General features: G+C 36.7%; 2 protein-coding genes across 2 annotated transcripts in view; one reads left to right on the forward strand and one right to left on the reverse strand.

Annotated features, from left to right (window-relative positions):
* Positions 1-2076: 2076 nt before the first annotated feature.
* SOCS4 (suppressor of cytokine signaling 4) lies at positions 2077-20228 on the reverse strand. Its single transcript, XM_040226394.1, has 2 exons — positions 19882-20228; positions 2077-8258 (listed from the first exon to the last, which is right to left on the reverse strand). The coding sequence occupies exon 2, from the start codon at positions 8164-8166 to the stop codon at positions 6844-6846; it is 1323 nt and encodes a 440-aa protein (XP_040082328.1). The 5' UTR covers positions 8167-8258; positions 19882-20228; the 3' UTR covers positions 2077-6843.
* Positions 20229-20242: 14 nt separating this feature from the next.
* The window catches only part of WDHD1 (WD repeat and HMG-box DNA binding protein 1), a 50752-nt gene continuing 49165 nt past the window's right edge, over positions 20243-21829 (forward strand). Inside the window, exons 1-2 of the mRNA XM_040226395.1 lie at positions 20243-20337; positions 20569-20661. Of these exons, the coding sequence (XP_040082329.1) occupies positions 20585-20661 (77 nt within the window). The 5' untranslated portion in view covers positions 20243-20337; positions 20569-20584. The remainder of the gene's footprint in view (positions 20338-20568; positions 20662-21829) is intronic.

Below are 21829 nucleotides of genomic sequence, written 5' to 3' on the forward strand. Positions count from 1 at the left end.
GAACTGCGGCCAGCCAGTCCACGGCTGCTCGGCTGTTTTTCTCTCGGTGGGCGGGAGGAAAGCTCCCTGGTTTCCCGGAATTCTGAGCGGTCTAAAGGAAACGCCAGTGGCGGGTTGCGTTCTGGCAGCCTGGAGGAAATTGTCTCCTGGAGAGGCTTGAAAGCAAGTTCTGGATTCCCTACACTTGCGGTATTTAAGAGTTAGGCCTCGAAGCTGGCTAGGTGTGAATGCTGCGTTGGCCAAAATTGTGGAGAGCTAAAGGAAATGGCAACCCACTCCAGTACTCTTGCTTGGAGAATCCCATGGAGGGAGGAGCCTGGTGGGCTCCAGTCCATGGGGTCGCAAAAGGTCGGACACGACCGAGTGACTTTTATGTATTCTATGTAAAGCAGCAGTGCAGAAGAGTGAAGACATTTGCAAATGGCTTGACAAATTGATATTAACAAAAGGAATGGATATCTTTGCAGGTTTTTTCTGATCAATATTTTTTTCTCCCCGTAGTTCAGTTTTGAATAAACCTTTATCTACTCTGTGACAGACCCCAAAGGGGACTGACCGCAGCCGTCAGGCAATGTGCTAGCTAACAATGAAGATGTCATAATTACGTGTTGTGCAAAATATACATATGTAACACGTACATATGTTTTAGTGTAAAAATTAAAACGTATGCAGTATTCTTACATTTTATTTTCACTTGCTGTTAGTGGATGGGTGGGTGGACGTTTTACTATTAGCTTCTTAAACGAAGACTTATGTGGGTTTATTCCACAGCACACGTAATTCCCATACTGAAAAATGAGCGATAGAGAAACTTCAAATACCTAAGCCTGGGGAAAGTGAAAGAGGAGAGTGAAAAATTTGTCCTAAATCTCAACGTTCAGAAAACGAAGATCATGGCATCCGGTCCCATCAATTCATGGCAAATAGATGGGGAAACAGTGGCAGACGTTTGTTTGTTTTTGGCTCCAAAATCACTGTAGATGGTGACTGCAGCCCTGAGATTAAAAGACGTTTACTCCTTGGAAGCAAAGTTATGACCAACCTAGACAGCATATTGGAGAAGGCAATGGCACCCCACTCCTGTACTCTCGCCTGGAAAACCCCTGGCCGGAGGAGCCTGGAAGGCTTCAGTCCATGGGGTCGCTGAGGGTCAGACACAACTGAGCGACTTCACTTTCACTTTTCACTTTCATGCATTGGAGAAGGAAATGGCAGCCCACTTCAGTACTCTTGCCTGGAGAATCCCAGGGACGAGGGAGCCTGGTGAGCTGCCGTCTATGGGGTCGCACCGAGTCGGACACGACTGAAGTGACTTAGCAGCAGCAGACAGCATATTAAAAAGCAGAGACATTACATTGCCAACAAAGGTCTGTCTAGTCAAGACTATGGTTTTTCCAGTAGTCATGTATGGATGTGAGGGTTGGACTGTGAAGAAGACTGAGCACCGAAGAATTGTTGCTTTTGAACTGTAGTGTTGGAGAAGACTCTTGAGAGTCCCTTGGACTGCAAGGAGATCCAACCAGTCCGTCCTGAAGATCAGCCCTGGGATTTCTTTGGAAGGAATGATGCTAAAGCTGAAACTCCAGTACTTTGGCCACCTCATGAGAAGAGTTGACTCATTGGAAAAGACTGATACTGGGAGGGATTGGGGGCAGGAGAAGGGGACGACAGAGAATGAGATGACTGGATGGAATTACTGACTCGATGGACGTCTGAGTCTGAGTGAACTCCAGGAGTTGGTGATGGACAGGGAGGCCTGGTGTGCTGCGATTCATGGGTTCGCAGAGTCGGACAGGACTGAGTGGCTGAACTGAACTGAACTGAAGCAGAGTTATAACCACTGGACCACCAGGGAAGTCCCATTCCCCTTTATTCTTCAAAGGTGTCCAAGGGCCTTCAATACATCTCTTGTACATTTAATCACATTTTGACATCTGTTTCTGGAAGACCTAAAATGACACACTAAAGAACTGAAAGGAAAATGTGTAATACAGATTTAAAAATTTCTCTAAGTTGAACGTGTCAGGTAAGGATATATACAGTAGTGTTTTGAAAACAGACTACAAAGCCTTTGGATTTTATATATGAGATTTTAATTAATAAGAAATGAAAATGTATTCAGATCAATTTATTTGAACTCACATCCAAGAAGAAACATTCAACTTCAGGATTAGAAATAAAAAAGGAAACACTCTACTTCTTTTTAGGTAAGGGATGGATCATACAAGGCTGATTGATGAGTACTAACAGCTTTGTGAAGTTACTACTTAAACTCTGTATATTCAAGTATATATCTAGTTCATACTTGATTTATACAGAATTTATCCAATTCTAGCAAAGTCAGCATAATTTAAGTAAACCTCCTTGAGTTTTATACTTAAGTCTGAAAGCTTAAATTTGATAACTATGGCAAAAGTGATTATCTTTACTTCCTGCAAATGTAATCAACTTTTAAAATAACTTAGGCAAACATCAATTTTACATAAACCTTATTAAGAATAGGAGGAAATTGCAACTGTTCATCTAATTGCAGTCTAAACCATAAATTCAAATTGTACCATTATCTCTATTGTCAAATCAAGAAGGCCTTTACAGACTAAAAGAAATGAATGTGAATCTGCAGGGTTCTCTAAGGGGATACTTTGAAAACCTGTCATCACATTAGTACTTAACAGCTATACAGAAATATTTTTAAGTATGCTCCAAGGGTCACCTCTTAACTAAAGAATTAACCTGCAGGAAGTCAAGTGACATATTATCATCTATATTTTGTGCTAGGAAATTAAAGATATAGAATTGAGTCATGTATTCAAAAGTAAAAAAGACTGTCTTTATTTGAAATAGGAGTCATGTGCCTTAAATTCCTTTTCCTTGGATTATATCCATTAGTCTACATTTTTATTTAGAAGCCATAGTTACTTCCCCTTTGTCTCCAGTATCTTCATGTGTTAATAGTACAGACTCCTGTAGTGTTGCTTATTTCTAGACCATTAAAAGAGAAAAACCCCTTGTGCTTTCTGTCCATTCTTTAGAAGTAAAAACGAATGTAAAACTGTTTATGTAAAATGAAGATTGTAAACATTTTTTTTCCAAAGTAGAAACAATAATCTGCTTGACTTAAAATCTTTTATTCATTTGGGCATTAAATTACCTCACACACAATCTACTTTACATTTAAACATTGTTTTCCTTGTGTGGCCTCAGGGAATGTTGTATAATTAAGTCCACTTCCTGTGAAATTTCCTCTACCAAAATCAATGTATAATCTATTTGACTCTGATTATAGCTAAAAGTGACAAAAAAGATTTTTAATGAAAACTAAGAGTCTAAGAGTTAGGTCTCAAGATTTTCATTTCATAGGAAGGAAGCTCTCTATATTACATGGATCTATAAAATGATCCAAATTTCAGAGAGACAGGAAGCTGATAACTTGATTTATGTTCTTAATGGATTTGGCTCATGAATAAATGATAATGGTTTGTTTTTCTTATAAAAAGAAATGGAATTTGTATAATGATGAATCCTATTTGCCACATTTGCTCTACTTTTTAAAAAGGATTTCTAATTACTTAGACATTCTTTATATAATTTACAATAAGAAGTCAAAACTTTAACTGAAAGCCATTTTTTGACCACAGTTTGCCATTAGCTGAAATTCAGGAAAGAACACAAGTCTGATCACCAAATCAATAAATCTAGCCACAGGCTGACTAAAAGCTTCCTTTAATCTTCTTCCTATTAGGTCTTCCTTTAAATTAAACCATTCCATGAATTATTTAAGTGAATGGCACAGTTATAGAAAGATCAGATATAATTCTTCATACAAAAATGCTCAGGTAACCTAAAAAAAATCCATTCAGCATGTTTCGGGAAGTACAGTATGAATCAAGATGCTGTAGCTTAAAAAAAGGGGAGGCAGGCTTGGGGGTACTCTTGAAAGCTTCAGAGAGAAATAGAAAAATCAAGTTTATTTCCTGGTTAGTGCAGGATGATTCCCAAAGCACATTTAAGTGTCTGGTCCAGACTAGCTATTAGCGATTAAGTAGTTCCCTTTCACTGTCAAGGCTTTCCCCTGAGGTGATGCCTAAATTCTTAATTTTAATATTTTATCTTGTTTCTTTTAGCCCCATCCTCTCTCACCAGTAAGCACTACATTTCCACCATGCTGAATGCTTTCTCCGACTCTGAAATTTACACACTTTTCAAATGTTGAGTGTCCAACTTAGCTACAAAATTTATATTTATATATCTCCCCACATTGTTCCTCTCAAAATTTATACTCATTTACTTACGCATAATTCCAGGAAGTGTATTTTTAATGAGTTAACTTCTGAATGCTGAATGCTCTTTCAAATGTGTCCTCAAAAAGTCACTGAGAAAGACTTAACCTTTCTAAATTCCAATCCCCTTCATGCTCTAAAGAATTCTTACTCTTCTTTTTCCTTCATGGTAATCAATTCCCTTCTCAAATCTTACATTTCTACTTTCCCGACTTCTTTTCACTGTAGCAAATACCAAAGGAAAAAATACAAACTGTTTCAGAGTAAATGAATCTCTTTCCTGCTCTCATTTATTAGATCATCTACTTCAAGGCTATATAAATGGCAGTATTTTGAAAATGTTAACAGCTATCAATACCTTGAAGTTGAAAAAATAAGAAAGCCAGAGAAAATATATCACAAGCAACCAGTTTGAATATATGAAAGGCTACTTAGATCTTGATTTTCATATAAATACTAATTTTTACCATTATAAAAGACAGCATTTTTTTTCTTTATAAAATTACCTTTAACAGAATATTCATTAGCTAATCATTCCTTAGGTTTTTCTGTATTGATAAAAAGTTATCTTTAAAAGAAAAATATTTAAAACAATATTGTTTCACAGAAACAGAAAGTCTCAATATCAAATTCTGATAAAAAACTATAATTATGGGTAGTCTAACCATACTGTTAATTTTTCTTCACCAAAGATGGATGTTTAGGAAGCGTTATATTGGTAAATAAGATAAGCTTCTCAGTGATCTACAAAAGCGCCACAATAAAGATGAGGTAGTATGAGACTGTCCAACTTTTGTAAAAGGGAAATATCATCTTTAGAAGAGATATTTATCCTGACACTGATGTTATCCTGAGCCTCATCACTGCTGAGAGAGGTGCTATTTTAGTAGCTAACCCTCACTGGAACCAAGACAATCTTGAGATCACTTGAGAAAAAAAGATGCTAGAAGATAATGGTAAGAGATTTTCTTGTTCAATTTTGTGATAACTTCTAAAAACTTATTTTAAAGCAATTAATTTTAAATGACATTTTTATGTTAACAGCAGAACTATAGGAAAGGGAAATGCTACTTCGACATAAAAGCAATACTTAAGAAACATCTATTCTAACTGGGAAATTTGAGTCAAAGTTCGTTCAATCCAGGTAGAAACAGCTTCCTACTAGATAAACTAGCATCAAGAGATCAATTTACTATATTAAAAATGCTAATTTGTATAAAGGGGTAGACAACTCACCAGAATTAATGACTGTCTAGGAAATTTATTACTGATTCTTTAAAAAAGAAAAGTTAAATAGGCTATCACTCCATTTATCTTATTATATTGGGATAATGTTTTCTACAAAATGCTTCTCTGTTCTTGAGATGCTAAACTTAAAAATATTATACCCAGTGCCCAGTATTGTTCAGTATGTCATAAGCAATATAGCTCTCAAAATGTTTTCCTTTTTCTGAAGCCATACTAAAGATATGTTAGTTCTGAAAATAGGAATAGTTACCTGAAATCTTAAGATCAAAACCAGTATTAAGTTCCCTGAATACTAAGCTCCATGTTTACTTCTTGAATCTTTATTCAAGCTCAATTCAAAATAATGGAAAACTACTTAGGTCTCTTTGGTTACCAATGGAAATTTGTGGCTGTTTATAAATTGTGGCATCTCTCCAAAGTAACAGGCTGTTTCTAAAAAAGAGCTAAGCAGAAGCAACAGTTCACAAGTCAATACAGAAAAAACCCCAGTTGCTTTATTATTTAGTAATTACTAGTTCCTAATAGTAGTATCATTATTTTTAAAGCTTTCAGTGAGAAGGGAACAATAATTATGTTCTGAAGATGGTAACTCTTCCAAGTTTGAGAAAGATCTATTCAAGGAATAATAAATGATCATGCCACATTACAGAAGAATAAATTCACCTCTAAGATACCATGTCCTCATTTGATTCTTACTGACCTGATTAATCAAATTTAGTAATTCAGCTTTATAATTAATATTTAAAATGAAAACACATCAAGTTTGATTTGAAGCCATTTTGTTAACTTTTAACATCCCTATTAGTAAATTACAACACACACAGCTTTACTGAAGGCTTTTAAAACAAATGAAAGGATGATGTGGGAACTATATCTTATGTATAGGAATGCCAATGACATAGGTTAACAAAGTGTTTTATATGTTATATGTAGGAAAAGAAACAATTATTTTTAAAGAAAAGTATGAAATACAGATTATTTAAATGTGTTTGCAATGCCTACAAACTTCAAATATCCCTGGATCATATTTAAGTTACAATTAAGAAAAGAAAAAAATTAAGTATACAATCTACATGGTAAAAACAAAAACCAAACCTGGTCAAAAATATCCATTAACCCCTAGTGTGTAGCAATTATTATTGTTCAACAATTACTGTGTCCTAAGAAAAATAAACTGATCTGGAAGTAAAATTTAGGGCAGAAGTTTATTTTGGACTTAACTGCCCTTGTAGAAAAATTCAAAGTGGTATAATAAGAAAAATAAAATATTAAATGAAAATACATATATAACCACACCCTTGTTCCTACCCTTTTTCTAGCATTGTTGTTCTGGTGCATCAATCCTGAGTACTCTAACTTTTGATTTATAGTGATATTCCTTCAGATATAATTTCATGGAAGAAGGAATTGGAAGGGCATCAATGCCATCGTAAGTTGTACAGTTACAAATAACTGTTCTGCATATATGCTGCAGGGAAAAGGGGAAAGTCCGAATCAAAGGAGTGGATAAAAGTGGTTCGAAGAACATACAGGCACTCGGGTCCTTATAATGCTCTAGGAGCCCAGTAATGTCCGGCGAATGGAAGACACAAGGATCATGTGCATCAAAGCTAAAGTTGTGATTCCACTGTTCAATTCTAGCATGAAGAGAACGACTGTAGCGTCTAAAACTCACGGAGAATAAATAGTCTTCCTGTGCTGAATCTCGCAGTAAAAAGGTGCCTTCTGGTTTTCCTTCTAGTAGAGCTTCAGCTGCATATTTATCCATAACACCCCAGTAACATGGATTATTATTGATCTGAAGGAGATCTGGTACAAGACAGTGGACATAATCAATCTGAGTATGATACTTGGGAGGTGTTTCCAGTTGCAGGATTTCTTCATCAATTTCCCACTTGGGTTTGTTTCTTTTCCGGGAACTTGTGCAAAGTGTTATAATTTCATCATCTGAATCCATATCACTATCTTCTATGCTGTTATTTGAAGCCAGGTTCACTATAGAGTCAGTCCCAGGACCACCTCTACCCGAAGAATTGTTACTGGTTATGACACAGGGCTGAACACTGGTATGTGAGAAGCAGCTGACCTCTTCCATGTTTCTTCGTTGTTTTAGTTGACCATCCCTCAATTCGCTCTGAGACAAGTCTGTGCTTACCCATTCATCTGATTTGGGACTTATAGGAGCAGTGTGTCGTTTAATAAAATGCCACCTAAAGGCTAAATCTGATCGAGGTGGGAAAGGACACTTATCTAACATGAGTTCACTGATATGAATTTTTCTTTTAGATGGAAGCCCTGAAGAGTGCCGACTACTACAATTCTTTATTGGAAAACACTGCCCCACAGCATCTTGGAGTTTCTGTTTAAGAGATCGGCCTAAAAATCTATGCCCACAGGAATGATCTAAATCCAACTCGATAGATGAACAGCTGTGCTTCCTTTCTTGGCTCCTTAAAGGAACTTCAGTTTTCTCTATAGCACTTACTGTTTCAGCATCTGAACAACTTTCACTCTTTTTTGACCAAGATAACTTCTTTCCACTCCACACATAACCATCCTTTCTGTCAGCACTTCGACTCCGGCTAGTTTTGGGCCTTACATCTACATTTTTACTATTACTTTCACTATTTTCTGCCATTTTAACAAACTGTGCACAAATTCCAGTGTTATAAATAATGCTTTTTCAGTTTTTCCAGTAGAATGTTTCTTCTGGGTACTTTCTGGATGTATCTAAGGAAAAAAATAAAGATCATTAAGTGTCTGTCATTAACATATAGTTTATATATCAAGTCCCAATTATATACAAGATGAAAAGGGATAGTTAATATACTTTTTTTTTGGTTTTTAAAAAATTAATTTATTTTAATTGGAGGCTAATTACTTTATAATATTGTAGTGGTTTTTGCCATAGACAATTAATATACTTTTCAAAAAAGTACTGGAAATGTTGGAAGGCAGTTCCAAGATATTTTGTTCTCATTTAAATAAACTACTTTACCATATACTAATAATTCTATAGTGCCACTGAGTCAACAATCTGAGTTTCTTTCCCACAGCTAGTTGTCAAAGTGAATCAAAAAAGCTAAGCATCCTGTCAGCCAAAATATATGTCTGAAACATGAATAATTTGTGGTTTTTTAATTTCACAGCAGACCAGGGAATTCTTTGTCAGAGATGAAAAAACTATGAGCTGGTATTTAACAATCACTACCCTCCTTCTGGGTTCAATCCCTGGGTTGGGAAGATTCCTTGGGGAAGGGAAAGGCTACCCAACTCCGATATTCTGGCCTGGAGAATTCCATGGACTCTACAGTCCATGGGATTGCAAAGAGTCAGACATAACTAAGCGACTTTCACTTTCACCCTCCTTGTAGGCTTCCTCAGTGGCTCAGTGGTAAAGAATCTGTCTGCAATGCAGGAGACATGGGTTCAATCCCTGGGTCAGGAAGATCCCCTGGAGAAGGAAATGGCAATCTGCTTCAGTATTCTTGCTGGGAAATCCTACAGACAGAGGAAGCTGGCAGGCTATAGCCCACAGAATCACAAGAGTCAGACATGACTGACTTAGTGACTAGAAAACAACAACAACCTTTCTTCTCTCTCGTTTTCTTTTCTACTGATTGAAAATATGAATAATTTCAAGTTATAAAAGCTGTTAAGAATTTATTAAATAAATAATCAGCACTGAACAGTAGGAACATCATGCAAGAATTCCCAAAGTAATTTTTGTCAACTCATTTAAATATTTGGTCAATTTCACTCTTTGTCTACATAGTGTGTGGAAAATTTGGAATTGGATAAAAATATCTTATTTTACACATACACACACACACTTATATATTCTTCCTGATAATTTCAAAAAAACAAACAGATAAAGTTCTATAGGGCAATGCCTTTCCTATGAAATTGGCTAGATACCCTAAAATTTATAATGTAAACAAAATTTTAAGATTGATAGTAATGATTGGTCATAGATAAAAACTACTTAGCTATTCTTAGATGGAATAAGATTTAAGTCCAAGTTTGGGGGGAGGATTCTATAATCAATCTCAAGTATTTTATAAATGGATATGGAATTTTGTGATTAAGAAAATCAGTCGTACTCAATATTCTCAACCATCCCAACAGTCAAGTAAATGTTGAGAGCTACCAGAATCCATTTTCATAGCAGGGGAGTTTGAAATAAGCATCTGCAGTGGCAAATATGATTGGGATGGGCTTAAAGGTATGAACTAATGATAAAGGCTTGCCATATAAAGTTGCCATTGTTTAGTTGCGAAGTTGTGTCTCACTCTTTGCAACCCCATGGACCATAGCCTGCCATGGTATTTTCCGGGCGAGAACACTGGAGTGGGTTGCCATTTTCTTCGTCAGGGGATCTTCCTGACCAAGGGATCGAACCTGCACCTCCTGCACTGGCAGGCAGATTCTTTACCACTGAGTCACCAGGGAAGCCCTTGTGATATAAAGTACCTGATTACTAAACAAAGAATAGCATCAGGTGCTTATACTTATTATTTTGATTTAGTGAGCTCACTGGTACACAATCATTTAAAATTCACAGAGAAAAAATATTTTAAAATCTAAATTTGAAAGAAACATCATCACTTAGTATACCAAATTATATTTAACAATATGCTTTGGTTGTTCATTGACTAAATTCCACTGAACAAAAATAAACAGGCAGAAGCTACAGAATATGAAGAATATGAAGTCATTGATCAGAAGAGTCTCTTATTACCAAAAACTTATACTTATACTTTTCAAGATTAAAAAAATTAAATAGGAGCCCCAAGCAGATATTTTTTTGTTAATACTACATACTTTCAACTTTTTTATTCAATGTGATAGTGTGAAAAGTATACTATGTAAGATTTAAAATATCTAGTGTTTTTATTTACTTTAAAAATATCAAAAGAGCAGATTATTAATTCTAAGGTCAACTTTACTCCACTGCATATAAACATGCTCATCTTCCTTTATTTGTTATCAAAGCTAATTCCACACCTCTGCTCTTGATGACATTCCCACCTTTACCAGGGTCTGCTTCCATCACTCTCTTCAAAAACAACCAAGTCTCCTATAAACTCTTCTAGTGATAACAATACTTTCTTTAGTTATAATTGCTGCTATCCATATTAAATTTCTTAATAGCTGATTTCCCCTCAAAAAGAAAATAGCTTTGGTTTTTTTCTAATTATAAAAGAAGTAATGATGCAGTTTAAAAACGGCTAAGTGAAAATCTTTTTGCTCCACCCTTCTCTCAGAAGTCAGCCCAAACAAGGGAAAATGAGCAATAAAAACACAAATCTCATCTTCAATGAAACTATCACTTATCTATAACCTGAGTGACAAAATATAAGGACAGAAAACGAACAGAGGAGCAATGACTGACTCGGCAGTGGAGAGGTTGGTGACACCAGGCACAGAGGCAATGTTGATGAGAAGACAACAGAGCAGACAAAGTCCAGGACACTCAGAGGCACCAGATTCTACAGAAAGTATGTATGGAGAACAGGTCAGAAAAATGGGGAAGCAGGTTGAAAATCTGTGTTAGGGCAGTTAGATCTCTCTGGTTCTTACTCTCATACTTAGAGGAGATAGGATTTTATTATTTGGAGAAATTGAACCAGAAAGGCTCAAGACTTTGGATACCAGTCATAGTAAGGATAGATGGGAGGCCTGCGACTAAAATCAGAAAGTTTCCTGCTCCATTCTCCCATCCAGCTTCCAGAATTCCAGTGGTCAAACTTATTCCTCCCTAATAAGAGATTGGACAATACTAAACTGGAGAAACAGAATAACCAAAGAGAAAACATCTATAGATTCTGGTAATTGGAAATCCTCCAATAAAAAGCTGGAGGGCCACCCAGGCATTCTGTGAAGCTCATCCATCCATAAGCCACGCCTACTTACTTAAACTTTCAGATAGCATTGTTGTGCTTCATTTACTCCAGATTATAACAGGTCACTAGACTTTTGAGGAAAGCCTTTAAAATAAACAAGTTACTAAAACACAAAGAACTTGGAGGAAAAAAGTAACCATGAAAGTAATAAGAAATAAAATAGATTTTGTACTAGCCATATGACCTTAAAACCTCAGTTTCTTCATCTGTAAAATGGAGACACTGATGCTACATATTTCATTAGGCTGGTAGGAATTAAAAGAAATAAGGTATGTAAAATACATATGTAGCTCAGATTCTAAATGGAGCAAGTATACAATAAAGGTTAACATATTTCTTTTTTAAAAAGAAACAGATATTACATATGTTGTTTTATTATAGCACCCAAGACAGTTTTATAGAAATAGTTCATAAGTAAAGAAATCACTGAAATACCTCTGTCTCTAGCCCAATGCTAACTATAAAGTTTATGAGCACATATAACTTTCAGGATGATACCTAATATTTCAAAATAAAAAAGGATTAATAAGCTAGACATAGCTAAAACTCAACAGATTATGAAATATGAAGCTAAGAACAATTTGACGTTTTCCACCAGAGAACTGACTTCCAGCCTCACTCAAAACAAGTTTAAATGCTAACATAATAGATTTATTTTGGCAAGGCTTACCAACCTGTACATAATAAGATCAATCAAGTATCTCTGGATTTTAGGTTAATTGTTCTTACATATACTAATGCTACAGGTATCCAAAAAATAAAGTGAAAAATACCATTGTCCTAGATGAATTTTCCATACCTGTACTTGAAGAGTTATGCACAGAAAATCTTCTGACTGGTTATCTTTTGGTATCTAAGCACTATAGCCTTATATAAATTTTACATAGCTATTCTTTTAACAGAAGCCTCTGTTCATGCTTCAGAAGTTGCACTTTTTATAAACTGTTATGGAAAAAGATATATTTGGTAAAATATACCATATCAATGGGTTTCCCTTGTAGCTCAGTGGGTAAAGAATCTGCCTGCAGTGCAGGGGACCCGGGTTCAGTCCTTGGGTCGGGAAGATCCCCTGCAGAAGGAAATGGCAACCCACTCCAGTATCCTTGCCTAGAAAAATCTCACAGACACAGGAGCCTGGTGGGCTGCAGTCCATGGGGTTGCAAAGAGTTGGGCACGACTGAGCGACTAACACTTACTTACTTACCATATCGATAATATTGGCCAGAATGTCACTTAATGTTGTAGTCTTCAAAGCAGGAAGAAAATTTAACTTCTATTTATACTTGTCTAAAAATTAGAAAACTCTATTAATATTGAATGTATGATTGGCAATGTTCCCATTACTCATTGTGAGATGGGTACTTGTCTGATGAGGTGCTATTCTGGGGGGAGGAGTGGGAGCTCCAAAAAGCTAAGTACTTGATGGCAACCCTCTCCATTTCTTTGTGCACTTTTAGTGGATCACAACTGCTTCCATGTTGTTGGAATACGTTTGTGGATTATATTATCTTACATAAAAGAATCTTTACAATACTTTGTGAATAGACATGACCATGGAAATTCTATAACACAAAGTTTGCTAGTTGTCTCAGGGCAGAGTTCCATCACTCAGTTGTTTCCAACTCTTTGTGACCCCATGGACAGCAGCATGCCAGGCTTCCCTGTCCTTCACCATCTCCCAGAGCTCATTCAAACTCATGTCCACTAAGTCAGTGATGCCATACAACCATCTGTCCTCTTTCATTCCCTTCTCCTCCTGCCTTCAATCCTTCCCAGCATCAAGGTCTTTTCTAATGAGTCGGCTTTTTTTTGCATCAGGTGGCCAAGTAGTGGCTTCAGCATCAGTTCTTGCAATGAATATTCAGGACTGATCTCCTTCAGAATGGACTGGCTGGATCTCCTTGCAGTCCAAGGGACTCTCAAGAGTCTTCTCCAACACCACAGTTCAAAAGCATCAATTCACTGGCATTCAGCCTTTTTGTGGTCCAACTCTAACAACCATACATGACTACTGGGAAAACCATAGCTTTGACTAGACGCACCTTTGTTGGCAGAGTGATGGCTCTTCTTTTTAATAATCTGTCTAGGTTTGTCATAGCTTTTCTTCCAAGGAGCAAGCATCTTTTAGTTTCATGGCTGCAGTCACCATCTGCAGTCATTTTGGAGCCCAAGAAAATAAAGTCTGTCTCTGTTTGCACTCTTTCCGCATCTATTTGCCATGAAGTGATGACCCATGATCTTATTTTTTTGAATATTGAGTTTTAAGCCAGCTTTTTCACTCTCCTCTTTCACCCTTCATCAAGAGACTCTTTAGTTCTTCTTTGCTTTCTGCCATAAGGGTGGTATCATCTGCATATCTGAGGTTATTGATATTTCTCCCAATAGTCTTGATTTTGGCTTGTGCTTCATCCAGCCTGGCATTTTGCATGATGTACTCTGCATATAAGTTAAATAAGCAGGGTGATAATACATAGCCTTGACATACTCCTTTCCCAATTTTGAATCAGTCTGTTGTTCCATATCCAGTTCTAACTTGCTTCTTGACCTGCAAACAGATTTCTCAGGAGGCAGGTAAAGTGGTCTGGTATTCCCATCTCTTTAAGAATTTTCCACAGTTTAGTTGCTAATATTATAAGACAAGTTATATATTTTTCTTTTTCAAAATGACAAATGTTCTTAGTTTGATGACCTTTATTGGGATAATAAGCAGCTCTGAGAAGTTACTTTGCAGATACATTAAGAAAAAAGGCAAAACAAAATATTTAACTGGCTATTCATGGTTTAGGTAACATCAGAATTACTACTGAGAAAGTAACTGCTTTAAAAAAAAAGGCTATGGAGAGATCTTTTTAGAAAAAGAAAATATTCAGAATTTCCTTCACTATTACATGATTTTGTTACAATAATGATAAAAATGTATAGTATGTAAACTCTTGCATCTTTACACTTAAACACATGGCAGAAGATCTAATCTCTTCTGAAAGTTGCATTAAACCAAAATTCACAAAATTAAAAAACTCAACTACATTTCTCTCAATAAAAATAACATTATTAATTTTTAGTGAAAAAAATTTATTTTTAAAGACTAAAAATGAGTTAAAAAAAAACGTTTTGGTGTCTTGCCAAACGTTTGTCTATACACATAAAGTTTGAACGTTAAAAAACAGTGTAAGGTTCTGAATCTGAATGAGTCCCCTCAACCCCATAATTAATAGTTGGAGTTTTACATAAACTTTGTAAAAATGAAGTAGAAGATGAGATACAAAATGAAAAAAAAAGTGGCTTTACTACCATTTTTATGTAGTATAGAAATCAAAGATGATATCTTGAAAAATGTTGACACATCAAACAGTCTTTGTTAGTAACTGCAAAGAAGCTTCTCTTTTTTTAAGAGAGTGAAAGAACCACTTGGGAGAAGATTGCTTTGACTCTTGATTCAATAATTAATTTTTTATGAAGGCATCTAAGTTACAATACCTTGGGGACTACACAGTGACATTTTTAAAATTATTATTTCTTAATGAGGAAGTGGCAAGTGTCTAAAGTAAGTTGATATAAAAGCCTTTTTCAAGAAATCAAGTTCCCAGATTCACTAGCCATTTGATCCCAGGTTCTACAATCAACTGCACAGATAGTGATAAAAGACTGAACACCCAAAGTGACCATCCTAGACTAACAACAGATTTAAATGACATTTAGTTAGTTCTCTTGAATAAGGCTGGAAAGATGATTTTAATTCAAATTTCCATTGAAAACTGTTGTAAAAGTTAGTAAATAAAGGGTTAAACTTCATTTATCTAGAAACTTCATTTGTATTCTCTATGATGTTAGATAACAGAGGATTATTGTATATATTAATTCTACTATGCCCACAATGCTGATGGCTACTTAGGACCAGAATTCATCTAAGTATTAAATTTGATCTTATAAAGAATAATTTACTATACTATATAAAGAATTCACAGATAAAGTATTATTCTGGTAGTATTTTCCTTATTAAATCTATTATTCCAAAGTTTACCTGCTATTATGTGTCCCAAAACACTACAGGTCTCCCACACTACAGGCAGACGCTTTACCCTCTGAGCCACCAGGTAAGTAAACACACACACTGACTGGCACTACTATACCCTTTCTTGGAGAAGGCAATGGCAACCCACTCCAGTACTCTTGCCTGGAAAATCCCATGGACGGAGGAGCCTGGTAGGCTGCGGTCCATGGGGTCGCTAAGAGTCGGACACGACTGAGCGACTTCACTTTCTTTTTTCACCTTTATGCATTGGAGAAGGAAATGGCAACCCACTCCAGCACTCTTGCCTGGAGAATCCCAGGGACGGCAGAGCCTGGTGGGCTGCCGTCTATGGGTTCGCACAGAGTCGGACACGACTGAAGTGACTTAGCAGCAGCATACCCTTTCTTCCTTTCTCCAAACGTTCTTAATTTCCTACATTTTGCTTATACCAGTGTTCCCCAATCTGAACTTCTGTGTACACTAGTGCTAAAAGGCATTAATACGTGTTCTATAGAATTGGAAGTTTCATTATGGAACAAGTTTGGAAATCACTTCCCCACTGAAAGATAGCAAAAGGTTAAGAAACCTGATTAGGCCAGTTTCCTGTATTTAACTCAAAGTAAACACTTTTTGTGGAATAAACTGTGGGAGAAACATTAACTTGGGCTAACATTAAAATGAATGTACATCATGGGTATGCAAGCTAAAGAGAAATGTCTAGGACCAGTCACTGAAGAGAGTTAATCTAGAGTGAAGAGGGAACAGAAAACTAAGGGCTGGCACTACAAACTTCTAAAAGCACAAGAACCTTAACAGGATTTTAGAAACCAGAAGCTTAAGATACCTGATTGTGACTCTCAGAGAATAAATTGGATTGTACAGATGTATTCTGTCCTTTCAATTTATAGTTTTTTAATTATAAAAATAATATATGCATATTATAATATAGGAAACATTCAGGCAGATTCAAAAAGGAGGGGAAAAGACGGTAATTCAATTACCTAGAAGTAATCAATTTAGACATTTTGGCCAATTTCCTTGCAGTCTTTCTTCCTATGAGTATAATTTGGTCTAAAGAGAAAGTTTTTAAGTTTTAAAGGTCCCTAAAAAATTAACAATCTAGTTTTTGACTATATCATATTAAAAAATGAAGCATGGTGCAGATGAAACAGCATGAGTTGCTAAATCATCAAGCATGATCTAAAATTCAGACTTTGTCACTTACTGTCTCTCCTGATTTTTAAAATTTCATTCAGCTTCAGTGTTCACATTATTAAATCTGGATAATGCCAGCTGCCTCATGTTTTTACTGCCAGGGTTAAAATGTATGAAAATAGCATACATTGAGCTTAATGAGAAGATGTATTGCTTTCTGCAATATGTTATATTTTCTCAGAACCTTCCATGTAAAATAAGCTAATTTCAAAAAATAAGAGCTAGGAAAGTGGCAATAAGGGAAAAGAATGAAAGGAAACACAGGCTACATAAAAGGCTAGAAAATCCACACAAAAACATATCTCAAAAATCTGAGGCTGAGGATGCTTCATCATTTCTGAAACATCATAAAGCTCTTTTTATTACTCCTGATATTAAATATGCTCTTTTAAAAAAAGTTTTTAAGTTTCAAATTCTTGAAAAATATTATGGGTATAAATAAATCAATTTCAACATAAATAGTAGGCAAATTTTTTTTTTTACTGATCAAAGATTCTTTTTTTCATGGCTTTATGATAATTACATATGCTTACATTTAAGCCTAGGTAACAAGTTTTACATACAAACTAGTATAATGTTATTCTAGACTTAAAATTGCCTTCATATTCTGATAAAACTAAAGTTTTATGGCAACCGTTATGACTTGGAGAGGCAGTCTGGCAGACTACTTGGATCAGAAGTAAAAGATCTATTTCTAGTTCTGACACATGGTTAGGTGTGTGACTTTTGACAATTCATCACCTTACTGAGCCTTGATATTTTTTTATTGATAAAACAATGATTATATCTATTTTGTTGTGGTAAGGATCCACTGTCATTGTAACAACACAGGAGTCAAATACTAGCTGTCCTTAGCCAGTGGAATTGGGTAGGTTGACAGAAGGTCTTTCACTGTATTCCCTTTAATACCTTAAAAATTTATATATATGCAAGTATTATTTACCCCCAAAATAAATTAAATAGGCTGGTAAGTTTGACACTTTCAGAGATATAAAAATCTTCAGATTTCTAAACTATCTTCAATATTTTTTTTACTCTGGTCTCAGTTTTGTTATTACTCTCTTCTTCTAACCTTATCTTTCATAAGATTAATAATTTTTATATCTAATACATATTTTATTAAAAAGGAATTTAAACATTCCTCCCATAAGGCAATATTGATATGCCTCCAGGATAAACTAAGATTATGTGATATTATTATTTATATAGGTCATACTGCCACAGTAGAATGGTAATATACTCATGTTTTCTTACCCTACTGTCCTTGAGAACAACAATATTTGTGAGCCTAAGGGTAGTATGAATGGTCACCACAGAGCAAAGCTAACTAACCTTCACTGCAGTTGAAGCTGCGACCTTGGCATCATTTTCAGTGAGTTCATTTAGCTATCCACTCCTATGAGACATGCACTGCTATGATAAATTCATTTGGAAAACTCTGACAGCCACATAAGTGGCAGACAGCAACACTGGTTTCTTTTTAAAAATCTATATTATCTTAAATAACCAGGCAATTTTTACTAAGATTCAAGTTATACACATTTCATTACCACACTATTGTCTTGTATGTATTATTTGAATGTGTTTCCCTCAACAACATCATGAATTAATTGAAGACATTAAAATTTTTGTTTTTAAAATTTGACTGAAAAATGGAAATGTGAAAACACATTGGCAAAAGCAAGAATACACCTTTTAATGTTCAAAAAAATTTACTGAATAGTGATTCAAACAACTCCATTTTGAATGAACCATTAAATGCCCACCCAAAGTACCCCATTAATAACACAAGACAATTACTTTTATACATTCATGAGTATCTTCTATGTACTATAACAGTTCTATGGAAATAGGTGTCATCTTCATTTTAGAGATGAGGAATGTGACGTTCAGAAAAAGTAAAGAAGCATATTCAAGGTCACACAACGAGTAACTGTGAGAGTCAAAATTAAAATCTAGGTTTGTTCAGCTTTAAGGCCCAAGCTTATTCCATACACGTTAAATCTGTAAAAAAACAAAACATATATACATTTTTCTTTAACCTATGAATCAAATGGCTTGATTGCTAAGGCAGAGTTAAAGGAGAAAAGCGCGAACACCATTCATAGTTTTAAAGTCACATGGTATTACAGATTTTATAGTTAGAGCATTTGATACCTACAAATCTTGTTCCAAATTTGCAGATTCTTATGCTGAGCTCTGAAAAGTACTACACTGAAATCTCATGATGATATATTGATATATTATCGGACTTCGTCTCGAACTCCATAGTCTATGCAATGATATTTACTTGGATTAAAAAAAAAACAAAACTAGAAATCGGTCTATCTAAACAATGAAACATCTCCGGACAAAAATTAAGTCACTCGGAAAGAATCACCTCAGGAATCTTTTGCTCTTGTGTAAAAACAATAGGTTGGTTATTTCCCCACAAATCCCAAGTTCTTTTCAGCCAATCACTCATCATTTGGAGCCTTAGTACTTAAAGCAACAATTTACACAATGCCAACACGGTAAGAACAATACCACGGTTTGTCTAAATGTGTTTGCAACTTTCCCCAATGAAACTAGACTGAAAAACAATGGGGAAAACTCTACAAGGGGAAAACGTTTCACTTATGTCAATCAAATTCCGACTGGGACTAGAAGGTGGGTACCACAAAAAAATATCAGTTGTGAAGGTTTTCATGAGAGATCGGTCTCCCAACATGGAGAACGTGAAGATCCAACCAAAGCATAAATTTAATGGCCAAGACCTTAGCAAAGATTGCAAGGATCCAATGAAGTATTCAACAATACACTTCAGCTCTTCTTTTATAGATATAAAAGAAGATATGCACTTCATTGAACTTTAGGTGGAGTCTGAATAGGGAAACACGAATTACTTCAAGGGATACAAGTACGATGTCCTATAGAAAAAGCGTTAATATACAAGCCGCATCTCCAGGAATCGTGAACCGAGATTAGGTCTTTTCTCCTTTACCGCTTTAGAAATGACAAGATGAAGGCGTCAAGGATGCCAAGATTAAAGGCTTGAAAAGGGTCTCGTCTTCCTTTTCTTTAAAGAACAAGCCCAGACATTTCATTCTCTAGCCCGGTCCCAAGGAGGGGCTGGACCCGTTCGGGGACCCGGATATGGCTGCCAGTGAGGAGCGCCAGGAAAGTAGAGGCAGACCCCGCGAGGGCAAGGCCAAGCAGAAACCACCCTTCCCCCACTCACCTCTCGGAACGCAGTTTAACAGGGGCTATCCTTGTAACTGCCGCCATCACCACCGCCATCACTCTGGGTATTCGCTGAGGTGGACAAGGGAGGCCCAGCCACTCCGGCACCTCATGTAAGTCCTACGAGGCGACTGTCGGTCTGCAAGCCCCCATCCTGCGGTGCCGGGTTCTCATCGCAGACATCGCACTCACCGCCTCCACCTGCTCCGCCGGCGCGGCCACCACTTCCGCGTTCGGCTCCCTCCCTTTCTTCCTCGCTCCCCCAGCCACCGGCTTTTTCCCGAGCGGCGTGCGCGCCGCTGACGCCACCGCCCGGCGTCCCGGGGCTGGACCGCGCTGGGAGTGGGCGGGCCGGCGCAGGCGCAGTGTGGGACCACGCCGAGCGCGGGAAGCGTCCGGCGCCGGCGCTCGCTCCCGCTTGCCTTTCCCCGGCTCTGGAGGTTCGGTCCTCTAGGTGAGTCGCCCTTCTCAATGGCCTCGTCCTTGCGGCCCGTCGAAGACGAAGCGTGTTCTCTTCCTGCCTATGTCGGACGGACCCTTCGCTATGTCCTGTTTGCGCCCCTCGGGTTGGGGTAAAGGGGCTGCCGAGGGCGTGTCCCGCAGAAGACTGACCTCCCTTCTTTACGATCAGCCCCCGGCTTTCCTGTCCTTTAAAATAATACTAACTTTTATCAAACATTTTCAGATAAGTAAAGGAAAAAATGCCTGCCACACAGAAGCCCATGAGATATGGCCACACAGAGGGACACACGGATGTCTGTTTTGATGATTCTGGGAGGTAAGGTACTTTGAGAACCAAAAAAGGAGGTTTCAGGTGTGAACATTAGTTATTATTCTATGTCATGTAACTAGTGCTGCGTAAAATGGCTCATCCAGATAGAAATAAGGTTGAAATCCAAAATGGCACATGTGTTGTCCATAGATTTACTGTTTCATTCAGCCCAGCATGGTAGTTTTAGTATATCAAGAAAGCTAAGGAGTGTGAAATCTTACTTCCAGAGGAATTGGAAAGATACGAGCTTTCCCCCACATTCCCCTTTATGCATCTCACATTATTAGTTATTTTGCCAGAATGCTAGCTGCCTGATTGTCAAATTTAGTGGTTAATTCAAACTTTTTGGAGGGCCTTTTGTGATGTTCTTTGCTTTTTAAAACTGTTCAAAACTTTCTGATACGTTGCCCCCACCCCCGCCCCCAGCTTATTTCCTCTGCTTGATTCCTAATTTGTGATATTTTGTCAGGATTATTCTAGTCCCTTGGAGGGGTATAATCTATATTAACAGTCTACACTCGGAATAGGAAAGAGTTTTACTTGAGCCAAACTAAAGACTATAGTCCAGGAGATACAGATTAAAGAAGCACTTGAATTGTGTTCTGTTGAACTACAAAATGAGGGAGACTTATAATAGCCCAGATTGCAAAATTGCATGAGTAGTTTGTCAGAATTATGATTGGTGTGGGCAAGAAGTAAGGGTGCTTGTTAAGTAAGGATTAGCTGGAGTCCAGTATGATTGTATAGTTATAAGATTGCAGTTGGCAGCTGCTAGCACATACTGTTTTGAGGACAGCTGGTGGAATCCTTGAATCTGATACAGTTCAGAAAATTCAAATTCTCAGCAATTCAGGAATGTATTTGAAACCATATCCACAATGGCCACCCAGCTCTAATTTGAATGCCTGAGTTACAATTAGTCCATTTTAACTTTTCAATATATTCTTTTCTTAATCGGTTAAAGCAGGTGTACAGTGTATGTTTGACAAGCCATAAGACAGGTTGATATAAGTAGCATAGAGTTTACATTAAATCATGTATAAGCCACAGTAATTTCCCCATATCTCACTGTGTGAATATCTCTCCCAGCTTCCCTTTTAGCTTTCTGAATTCCTATTCAGTACTGTCCAGTTGTGTGGCTTCTGCAGTCATTCCTGTATTGATTGATTCACTG

Source organism: Oryx dammah, unplaced genomic scaffold, assembly GCF_014754425.2.
Source record: "Oryx dammah isolate SB20612 unplaced genomic scaffold, SCBI_Odam_1.1 HiC_scaffold_26, whole genome shotgun sequence".
Taxonomy (NCBI): domain Eukaryota; kingdom Metazoa; phylum Chordata; class Mammalia; order Artiodactyla; family Bovidae; genus Oryx; species Oryx dammah.